We start from the raw sequence: 12,134 nt of genomic DNA on the forward strand, positions 1-12,134 counted from the left end.
TGAGATGAACATTTAAAATCCCGTTTGCACTCCAAGTTACTCAGCCAAAGGGAACCACCGTACTGGTGAGCTTCTGGTGACTCTATTTGTGCTTACCGTCCCTTATATGCCTGCAGTACTCTGAAATTATAAATGCTGCAACATACCTTAACGAAACTCTCTTTTCCTGTTTTCCCCAGGTTTCCTGTTGCCTGTAATGTGTTGTTTTAAATGAGAACACATCTACGATAGCAGCCTGCCTACCTAGATGTCAGAAGTCTTCTCAAGATGTCATGCCACTGTGCCAGGAAATAAGTTTGTGCTTTATACTGGTGGTTTAAATTTACTATGTGCTTTACATTCAACATAACGTGTAGCAGACGCAGAGGCAGTCTCCAGTGCAAAGCTTTATAGCATGGGGGATGTCTATTTGAAGATAAACAGCCCTCAGATGGCTCCCAGAGGAGGCCGCTCACTTTCTGACTCCTTTTCTCTCCCTTTAGATTTTGTCTATTTCCCAACATTTACTGACGATGAATATTGTGAAGAAACTACTCTCGAGCCCCTGGAATGCAGGACACTATACAGAGAGCTTGAAGTTATAATAACATGCTAGAAAATTTAAAAGGGGCATATACAAAACCACATGTACTCTCATCTCTGTCACCACCCCATAAGCTGACCCATATAAATCAGAATGGTGGAAATCCATTTTCACTGCAGTATACAAAAGGGGTCTAGACCAAAGAAAGATATTCTTACTCACTGGAAATATTATCCTCCTATGCAGGCCTGACTCACCTTTCCTTTATGAAAATCTACCCAGTGGGAATAGTTAATAAAATAACTAAAGGGCTACACCAAGATATTTATCCTTAGTAGGGGAAGTTATATAATAGAGAACCCGGATTAAATTGGTTAAAAGTGAGTACTATGCTTGCAGAAGACCTGAAGTCTGTTCTTAGCACCCAGAATGGTTCCTGTAACTCCAGGTCATGGGATATTGGATGTCGGCTTCTGACCTCTGTGAGTCCCCCCACATAAAACACACACACACACACACACACACACACACACACACACACACACACACACCATTCTTAAACTGATAAAACAAAACGCAGGGCTCGGGCTAAGTATATTAGAGCATGCCCAGGTAATAGAATCCTGTGGGGTTGCTTTTTTTCTTTTTTCCAAATATTTACACATTGAAAATTTAAAAGATTAATATTATTTAATAAAATATAAATTTGCTAAGTTATTAGCATATATAATAACATACAGAAACTATCTGCTATGGTGCTGTTTATGCTAAAAACATATTCAGTAGGGCTAGAAAGTTGGTTTAACAGTTAAAAGCAAATACAGCTCACAGAAGACCAAGTTCAGTTCTTAGGCCCTATGTCAGTGGCTCACAACTGCCTGTAACTCCAGGCCCGCCTGTCCCGAACCCTCCCTTGGCCTCTGTAGTCACCAGTATGTACACATATGTACATAGGCATACAGACAGACACACATACGGTCAAAATAAATTTTAAAAAAGAACATTCTGGAACCCTCTAAATCATGTTCACTCAACTAAGAATTCACATTCAGAGTGATTTCATGGAGTTCTCCTGCCTCCTTCACGTTTAGGAGAACTAGGTGTGACTTCAGGTGGCTGGAGAGCAGCTGTGAAAGCAAAGCCACTGCAGAAGAGGCCACCTTCCCAAGTAGCTGGTCACACCTCATTAAATTAGTGGAGACTGCTGTCTGCTAGTCTACTTTCCCGTATTTGCATTGTTTGGTTGATTGATTTTACTGGTGTGGGTGTGTGAGTGAGTGGGTGTGTGTGTGTGAGAGAGAAAGAGATTGAGGGGGGCATTAAGATAACATTAACTTAAGGTGATATATGGATACTTTGCGGGATCATTTTGATACATAATCATCCAGACTGTAAATGGATAGTCATTAGAATAATAAGTGTGATTGATAATAGTAACCCTCAATGTGATCTGGGATTCAACAGTTTTTTATAAATAGGTTATTAGTTTTAGTGTACAGGCACACTTAAACTTTTTCTCACTGAAATCAATGATACAATCTTAACATAATTGCATTTATTCTCTGATTTCCCAGGAACCAATTATCCTTGTAATATTGGGAGAGGCTGTGTACACAAAAGAATTATCTAACAAGGGGCTATACCGCATCTGTTTTAGAATCTTTCTCCTTTCGGTTTCTTTGTTTTAAGCACTAAAGGTACAATTCAAGATTATAAGAAAATACTTTAAAAAAATTAAACTGTGGCAGAGAACAGTGGGGAATGGCAATATTCATTTTTGACTGCTGCCACTGCGTACAAGTCAGGGTCCAGATACCATGAGCAAGAACCAGAATATCCAAGAATGGGGTCACTGAAGGCCTGTAGATATTGCAGTTCCCCGCCCCTCCAACCCCGTTTTTTGTGCCACCTTTCCTGGGTTTCCATAGTAACACTCATGTGAGTTGCCAATCAATGGCCTGCTCTTGGATTACAAGGAGCGAAAACAGTAATTTAGGGTAAATAGGGACGCCAGGTGGGACAAGTTGAGTAAGTGAATTTCTGAAGTCTACATAACCTTGGAAACTACCAGCAAAACTTTCTTTAGGTATATAATTCTGCGTGATATTAACGGAGACATTTTCTTGGCCTTATCAGTTAGTAGGGAAGGAGAGACTAAGTCTTTTCTCTCTGGCACAAAAAAAGCAGTTGTGTGACACAAATTCTCAGGACTGTTTAAAAAAAAAAAGGCCAGAAACATTAGTTGAGGTCGTGTTTTGAAATGCAACAGCTCTGTCACAATTTCCTCTGTACTGGAGACTGTCAAACTTTCGTGTACATCAGAATCAATTGTAGACCTGTTTGAAATGTCGAGTTAGAGTTCATAGGTGTGGGGGCGAGGCCCAGATTCTGCTCCTAACAGGTTCCCGGGTGACGCTGCTGGCCATCAGCCTGAGGAGTATATAGTCCTAGGCATCCAGATTTCTACCTCTTTGCCGGGATCAGCCCTCAGAGAGTGGAGAGGGAACCTTTCAAGTTGGTCTCATTAGACTCTCGCTTTAATCAAATGCTGAGAGGGGATCAGACTGATTGTTATGAACAACTTGAAGGTCAAATGTAATCACTCACAATGATTGGCACACATGCTGCCTCCCACAGAGCAGAGGACAAACAAGATTAAATACCAGGGAAAAAAACAAATCCTACATGCTCTCTGAATCAGAGGGAAGTGGAAACCAGCTAAGTACAGAATAGCTCCTCAGGATTAGGCCAACGTGTGTTCTAGACTGTGTAACTCCCCCATAGGAAGAAGTGGGTCCCAGATTCTCTGTGAGTTCCCCCAAAACAGAGTCTCCGAGAAGGCCACACACACCTTTGCTGGGAGGAAAAGCAGAGGGCCTTTCCTGTGGCTTGCATCATTTTTCCTGCTCGGGTTTTGTCCTGGAAGCCTTGGGATCGGAGAAATTTTCCCAGTTCATTTTCTTCTTGAGACAAGACTGACAAAAGAAAAACAGGGAAAGGGGCAGTGAGCGGGGCGCGCATTTTTATGACAAAGAAAGTGAGGGAGACAACTCACAAGGCCCTCTCTCTCTCTCTTCTGGGGCAAAGGTGAGAGGAAATTAAATCCAAGTGGCAGGCGGCAAGGTAAGTCCCTCCACCTCCCCCACCCAGCCATTTAATGTCCATGCTGGTCTTCCATTTACAATAGGAGAGATCAAATTCACTCGAATACATCTGTCAGTGAGTTTGGTGCCCTGTAATCAGAACCAGAGAATGACCTCTGTACTGAAAAGCAAGCCCACAATGTGCTGCTTCCAGCTGAAATGAAGGAGTTGGGTTTTTCAAGGCAGACGGTGGGGACCTTTTGTGGCTGCCTAGAAAGCGGTGCTAGCTGCTTCCTATTACTCTAACCTGCTGACTTTTGATCTCTGCTGCCTGAGCTACATTCTGTCCTTTGTAAATCAGCTCAAACCCCTCAACCACTGGGAAGCAAGTTGGAGTTGGAAGTGGGGACACAAAGTGTGTTAGGCCCTCAGGTAGACCATTTGGTAAATTTTAAAAGTACAGAACTGGAACCAAATCTGGATGGGTTATACTTAAACTTGATTTTACTTTTAGAGCCAAGGACAGATGGGGCAATTTAGTACGACAGTGATTTGGCACACGCCACCTTTTATATATATATTTTCTACCACCAGACTGGTTCTGTAGGGGGGGAAATATATATATATATATATATATATATATATATATATATATATATATATATATATATAAAGTCTGTATGATTTTTCTGATACTGCTTTTGTACCATTAGGAGTACTAAGTATATTCCCAGGAGGTAAGAAAGCAGTCACAAAAATGACCAGCACCATTTTTTATAATAGCAACACTCACTCTGTTCTAGAAACTGATTCAAGCATCCACGAAACTACCAAAAAGGACCCAAAGAGCCACCTTCCCCAGAGCCACAAACACAGGACTGTGTGTTTGCAATATGAGAACTCTACCATGGAGCTACGTCACTGGTAACGTGTATGGTATATGCCCACTAGTGCTTGCACTGAGGCCAGAGGAGGATGTTGGGTGTCCGGCTTTATGACTTTGTGCCTTATTCCCTTGAGACAAGTCTCTTACTAAATATGGAGCTAGGCCAGAGGTTAGCAAGCACCAGAAATCCTCCCAAGCCACCTAGCCTTTGCACTCCACCCCAGCTCTAAGGTAATGGGTACACATGGACCATACCCAGCTTTCTGAGTCCTGGGATCAATTGTTTTTATCCACTGAGCCATCTTTTTAGTCCTAACCTTGGTATTTTTGAAACAGAATGTTGCTATGCAGCTCAAGAGGGCCTCAACTTCCCAATCCTTCCACATCTTTCAGCCTCTGCCTCCTGCATGCCAACAACATAGATGTGCACACATATGTCATCTGTCTCTATAAAACACATCTGAAATGTCACTAGAACTCTTCTCTACTTCACACCATGCAACAGATCTGGTATAAGGGGGTTTACTTGGGGGAAGTGACGTAGTCCCTGATCACAACCCTTGTCTCCTGTAGCCAGTTCTTCGCACAGTGTATATGTAGTATATTCAAAACTGTTTTCCACCATGATCTGAGGACTGAGCTATTTCACCAACCCATCAGTCTCCCCACTCTTCACATTGTACCCCATTATTAGTATTAATCTCCCTAACAACTACACAAGGTTGGATGGGAACCACAAGTCCAAAGAACTCACTATTGCTTGCCTACATGTGACTACAGTCCTGTAGCAGGAGGAAGGGTTTTTGGAACCTATTTCTCTTAAAAATGAGATAAATAATGGCTCTCTTCATGCTTCCCTCTCAAGATCCAAGTTCCTAAAGCCTGCTGTGGTGAGGCAGGCACACTTACAAGCCCAGAGCTCAGGAGATAGAGTCTGGGGGCCTGAGAGACAGGTCAGTCAAGGATACAGAGGAGAGATCTGGTTTCATAAAAAGCCAAAACCAAAACTAAACAAACCACCACCACCAACAACAACAAACCAACAAAAATAAACAAATAAATAAAATTCACAGAACCATCACAGATCCAAGCCCAGTTAAAGGCTTCCTTTGGCTGAGGCGTGGTCAGTCCCACTCTTTTCTGGAGAGCAGCACCCTTTGGGCTCATGCATTAGTACTTGGCATGGTGAGGTGGCTGTGAGTGTGCGAGCATGGGCCTGTGTCGTCTGTGCTGTGAGACTCTGCCTTCTTTAGTCTTTTCTTTCTGTCCAAACTAGCAGAGAGCTGTATATTTGTGGCACTGACTGAATGTGAGACTGCGCTAGCTATAATTTTTGCCTTTTTGTCACTGTATTTCATTTTAAATGCTTGTTTTGTACCCATGCCATAGTTTTTTTTTTATGTAGCTTAAAAATGTGTATATGATTTCCTTTTCAATGCCATATGCATTTCTCTTCATTGGCTAATATTAGATTCTACCAAGAACCTTTTGCTTTCTATGGAGAGCAATTTCTCACTTTTTGCTTCTAAAAGCAGTTGGCTACTGTCACTTAAAAAAAGACAACAAAAAACAAATTAAAAAAAACCCTTAAAGATTCCAGTCACATACAAACAAACGCATTTAACTTTAGGCCAAAAGAAACCAATCCAGAATAGCTGAATGTACACTTGTTGACATGTGTCTTTCCTTAATAATCTAAATAGATTGAAGCATTCTGGGATGTTTTCTGGTCATTTCACACACCAGAGGATTAAACTTGGTGAGAAACAGGCCTGGTTTTCTACGCTGCCTCTGATTAATTGGCAGTGCTTTGCAGAGACCTTGAGCTCCATCAGAGTCAAGGCTGACGATGGTCATTCTCATGCAACACGTATATCAGTTATCATTCAAAGCCTCCACTTGTTCAAAAGGTCCAATTAACTAGGTCTTAAGATTTCACATAAAAGCCCACTCACATTTATTTGCTTGCTGATTATATTTTCGGATGTGTCCTTTAAAGATTAAAAATCAACTGAAGAGCCAGGAAACCAATTTCCTCAACAGTCTTAACCAACTCTGTCCAGATTTACAGCTAATCTAGTAATAATGAAGGAGACATAGCTTGTCCCCATCCCTCCAGAGTTCACATTCAAGTGGCAGGTGGTAAAAACAAAGCATACATAATCACAAACACGAGACACAATAGGAGAAATGCCAGAGAGATTGAGCAAGACAGACTGCTCTAGAGTGGGATCAGGGAAGGCTGAGTTCTGAGTGGCAGAGGGAGTCATTCTTAGGATTAGTAGGGCACAGACATACCAAGCAGTAGAAACAGTGCAAAAGACCTCCTACAGCCCGGGAGGCAAAGGGAATGGGCCCAAGGGATACACTTGGGGCTAAGCCTGTTCCTAGTGCACAAACTGTGATAAACTTGTATGTAGTGTTCCAAAGTGAGTGGCAGTATGATCCAATTTACAATTCGTTAATCTCTTTTAAAATTACGGTAGACTTAAGGGTCATGTACAGTATTCAGAACTGTGATATACCCTTCCCTGGTTTCTTCTCTCTCTCTCTCTCTCTTTTTAATATTACGATGGCTCAAGGTTCAAAACTAGAAAATTGACATAGATACAATCCTATTAACTAAAGTACAGTCCTTACTTGAATTTTTACTAGATTTTCCATTATTGTTTTTGTTGTTGTTGTTGTTGTTGCTGCTGTTTTGTTTTTCGGTTCCAGAATTTAGCCCTGGGCCACACATAGCAAGGAGATACCCTCTTTTCTTTTCTTCTAGCTCTGACAGTTCCTTAGGCTCTGGCATTTTAAGACTTTGATGCTTTCTAAGAATAGCTGTTAGCTTATAGGGGATTCCACTAGGCTCCTCCAAGGGTCCTAGCAGTGGCTTAGGTCATCACCTCCCACCACCAGGTAGGCAGCATTTAAAAGGACTGCCACCCACGCCAGCTCTCTCTGTTCCCATGTGTCCTCTGCCAGTTTCTCTCTCTCTCTCTCTCTCTCTCTCTCTCTCTCTCTCTCTCTCTCTCTCTCTCTCCCTGTTTCTGTCCTCTGTGCTCCATCCTGATCTCTGCCCTCATGGTTCTGCTCCAATCTGCCTGCCTGTCAACGTGTCTGCCTCTACCCCTTCTCTAGGTCCTCACACTGCCTCCCACTTCCCCCAAGTAACCCCCCTTATACCAGATCTGTTGCATGGTGTAATTTCTTGTCGTGGGCCTACCAGATAGACTCCCCCCACCACACACACACACACACACACACACACACACACACACACACACACACACACTATAGCCTGGAGTTATAAGAGGGAACCTCAGTTGTCAAGTTACCTCCATCAAATTAGCCTGGGAAGCATTTCTATGATTAATGATTAATGCCCACATTAATATGGGAGTGGTTCCACCCTTGGGCAGGTGGTACTGGGTTCTACAAGAAAGCTGGTGGAGCAGAGGCAGGAGAAAAGAACAATGCAGTAACCAGCATCTCCCCATGGTCTCTGCTTCAGCTCCTGTCTCCAGGTCCATGCCCTGACTGACTTCATGACTGACTGTTGGTTTTAAGACGAAACAAACCTTTCTTCTCCAAATTGCTTTTGGTCATACTATTTATCACAGCAACACAAACCAAACCAGGAAGGAAAGGATTTATTTTATCTTTCAGCCTACACCATGGCAGTTACTCATCCATCCATCTACCTGTGCATCTATCTCCAAATGGACACAATCAGAAGTTATTTTTCTTATCATTTATTACTATCATTACTTTGTTGAACATATCGTCCTGGCTTGCTTCTGTGTCCTTTAAGTCCCCATCCTTTCTCAAGAACCTCCTTAGGTTGTGGCCCTGCAAGGCATTCCAGGGCACATCTTTGGTTTCCCCGTACTAGGCCTGAAATCAGTCACTTCTGCAAAGGTATGGAAAAGAGTTTTTAGAAAACAAGAACCGAGCAGTAGGAACCATCTGTGCTATGGGCTCTTGATGCTTCCAGATATTTCAGGACAGGAAAGCTGCAATGCTCCAACCAGGGCACACATGCTCATTTGAGTTCCTTTCTGTGTGTGTTTATCTGCACAGGTTAACAGCAATGACTTCATCAGACCCTGTCGACTTTCGGGCAACCTGTGCAGATCTTGTCTACCAGACCTGGGATCTGAGGACCTGGGGTGGACGATAGTCCAATGCTGTAGACAATCTTGCTTCAGTTTCACTGTACTTTTATACATGAATGTAACAAAGAAAGCGATGATGCAAAGAAGGTTGTTTCAGATCAGAAAAACATAATCAGAGAAACATAATCAGAAAACATGTGTAAATAAACTCCAGCCAGCACACAGTAAATGTTAACAGAACACCCCTTCCCCAGAACTTTCTCAGGACAGACCAACTGAAACAATTAGCTGGCACATGCTATAGATTCTATCTGGGAAAGCCTAAAAGCAAGGCAGAGGGCCATGCCCAGGTTTACGGTACACTGATTGGATGGGTTCTATAGCTGTGTTATCCAACAAGAATAAAGATGCCTTATAAATTGAATGTAAATATTTGTCACAGGGGATACAAAACCATATCCAAGCACAATCCAAGGAACAAAACGCACCTGAGGTAAAAGGCCCTCTGCCTTTTTTCCTGGAGCCTCTCACAGGTCCCCAAGGCACTGTTCATCATGGGTCATTTTTTTGACCATGTTTCAATACAACCCCTGTGTTTGTGCCTTCTTCCCTGATCTGCAGTCGATTTTAAAGCACACTCTCAACTACACCACATTTAGTTGCTTGGTAGCTTGAGAATGTTCACCCATGTACTTAGGATCAATAAACTTATTATCTGCTCCAGTTCTCTCTCTCTCTCTCTCTCTCTCTCTCTCTCTCTCTCTCTCTCTCTCTCTCTCTCTCTCTCTGTGTGTGTATGTGTGCGTACTTCTTTGTGTTTAGTCTTAAAAACATTGTCCTCTGCATTACTGAGTTAGTTTCCTTCTCTCTCATTTGACCATTTCCATGATGCTATTTGCAATGCAATTCAGCGCATCAGTGACTCCATCCACCCCATCCGCCCCACCCCTGTGTCCTGGTTTAGGTGTTTTGTGAGTGTGGAAAATACATTATGGTTTTAAGTCAGATTTACTATGCACCTTTTGAGGTAAAGCTACAACCCAACCTCCAGCACCCCCTCTTCTCCTCCTCTCTCTTTCTCATGACCTCTCCACCACTGTTCAACTGGCATTTAATTCTTTTCATTTGTGCTTGATCTTTCTTGACTTCCTTCCGCACAATGTATATACTATTTGTATATTTCTGAGTGTCCTTCTTTTTTCATATTTATATTTTATTAATCCCTTTTTTCTGCATGAAAGACAGAATGTTATATGCAGTTTTACCTGTTTTCTTTCATTTAAAATATTACCTTTAAAATTAACCCATAGAAATTTACTACATTTCTTTTTATAGCAGTCTCATAGCAACACCCACACACTGACAATTCTATTTTAGTCCTCCATCAAAGTAGGGGTCTTGATCAGTCTAAGCAGCAAAGAACTCTTCCTCACCTTCCCAACTGTGATGGCATGGCCTATCCACAAACCAACAGCCAGCCCATGCTGCTATAATCAGAAGACCACTGCACGGTTCCCACAGATCAAAGTGCCCAAAAAGGGCACTGTATCTGCTGTAGCTGGAGTTACAAGTGTCTGTGGGCTGCCCAATGTGAGTGCTGAAAACCAAACTCAGGTCAGAGCCTCTGGAAGAACAACACATGCCTTTTACTGCTGAGTCATCCCTCTGGCCCCATGGTTGGGACAGAATTTTAACCCGAATATTATAGATAACATAAGAAATGCTCATGAGGAAGTTCTGGTGACAAAATATATTCAGTGAATTAGCTAATTGTACTTTCCATCCCTACTTGTCATAAAACAAACAAACAACAACAACAAAAAAGTGGGCATAAAATAACCAAGGGAATCAAGTAAAAATAAACCCTAATCAAAAATCCCAAGATATAAAGTTCAAAGAATGTTTATAATTGGGCAAATGAAAAGCATGTTTGCATTCATGGATGATTCAGTAAAAAAAAGAAAAAATCCTCCTAGTCTGATACTTGCTTTGAAAAGAGCTGAAGTTAATCAATGGTAAACCTAGTAGAGACCTTCTTCCCAACTGAAATAACAAAGGCACACCCCCTGTGTAGTTCCTGAACTTATTAAATGATACGCTACAGCTCAATAGCATACTTAAACCATACTTACAACATATTCTCTTTTGATAGAGCACAATTGCTTTAGACAAGTCCAAACAGGTTCTCTGAATCGAATGAAACAGCTGCAAGGAAACACAATACAATGCTGTGAGAGACAACACTGCAACAAAGATATACTAGTGACTATAAAAGTTCAAGTAAGAAAAAAGGCACAATACTCCATTTTCCTGCTAAAAGACAGGCATGTCTCAGTGTATGTGGTATCACACTGAGTAAAATATACAGTGAGTGGTCAATGCCCTTCCACCTGTAGTCACTGAAGCTGATCATCTCTATGACCTATGCTGAGTTCTACAGAGTAGTTATTTCCCTCAGACTCTTGAAGTAACAAATGAAAAACAAAACTTCAGGGAGGGGCCCAACTAGAGGGCTTGGTACACCAGAGATCCAATATTCATTCTAACCTAATGTGTTATCTTTATCACTTACTGTCTTTTGTTAAAAAAAAATGGCGGCTCTGAAGGCTAAGTGTTGTATTTAAATGATGTCATTATCTTACTTTATGAACCCACTGTCTTTTATCAAATATGTAAGCAAACAAAAATCAACTAGCCAAATGTCTATTTAGAAGACATCTGTTAAAACGGTATCAGGCTAAGAACAAACATCACCACCTATTTCCCAACAATATCATAAAGTACACAGTGAGACAACCTCATGCTAGACTATGGCCATGATGAAGAAACCGGGGAGAAGGCAGGAGAACTGTATTGGAAAGAATCTAACTAAACTTGAGCTCATGGTAGTTGTGATGGTTAATCTTGGTTTTCAACTGGACTGCATCTGGGATCAACTAAACTCCATGCTGCTGGGCACACCTGTGAGGAATAGTCTTGACTAGCTCATCTGAGTTGAGCACCCTAAACCTGGGACATACTTTCTGGTGGCATAAAAGGACATGGAAGAAGAAAAGTTTTTACTTCCTCCTGTTTGCCCTCACATTCACAAGCAACTTCATCTACACTGTTTTGCTGGTGTCAAACCTATTTCTTCATGATTCTAATGTAGACTGAGACAGCCAGCCCCATAGGCTAAACAACTACTGGACTGTTGATCTTTCCTTTGAGAGACAGCCATTGTTGAACTAATCAGACCACAGCTAGATAAATAATTGCAAACCACTCTAATAAATCACCCCTTTATAAATATGCACTCATTTTGTCAGCTCTGTTCCTTTAGGAAAGCCTGACTGATAGTGTAAGCCTGTTCTTTCCCTCAGAAACGATTATTCTTGAAAATAGAAGAGATGCTTTGGTTTGGTGAGGAAATGTCTCCCCAAAGTCCCATGGTAAAGGCTGGTTGTCTGCCTGTAGGAAGTGGCAGGACCTTTAAGGGTCAGAGCCTGGTAGAAGGAAGTGAGCTCACAGAGAACATGGCCTTGAAGAGGTATTTG

At 41.8% G+C, this 12,134-nt stretch overlaps 1 protein-coding gene across 12 annotated transcripts in view; it reads right to left on the minus strand.

The window, feature by feature from the left end:
- Positions 1-12,134, minus strand: part of Ica1 (islet cell autoantigen 1) — a 141,515-nt gene that overhangs the window by 103,375 nt on the left and 26,006 nt on the right. For all 12 annotated transcript variants that reach the window (XM_087659428.1, XM_087659422.1, XM_087659427.1 and 9 more), the window contains 2 exon segments: positions 10,731-10,803; positions 3,375-3,498 (listed from right to left, as the gene is read on the minus strand). In XM_087659428.1, the coding sequence (XP_087515554.1) occupies positions 3,375-3,498; positions 10,731-10,803 (197 nt within the window).

The sequence above is a fragment of the Rattus norvegicus genome, chromosome 4 (assembly GCF_021556685.1).
Source record: "Rattus norvegicus strain SHRSP/BbbUtx chromosome 4, alternate assembly SHRSP_T2T, whole genome shotgun sequence".
Taxonomy (NCBI): Eukaryota; Metazoa; Chordata; class Mammalia; order Rodentia; family Muridae; genus Rattus; species Rattus norvegicus.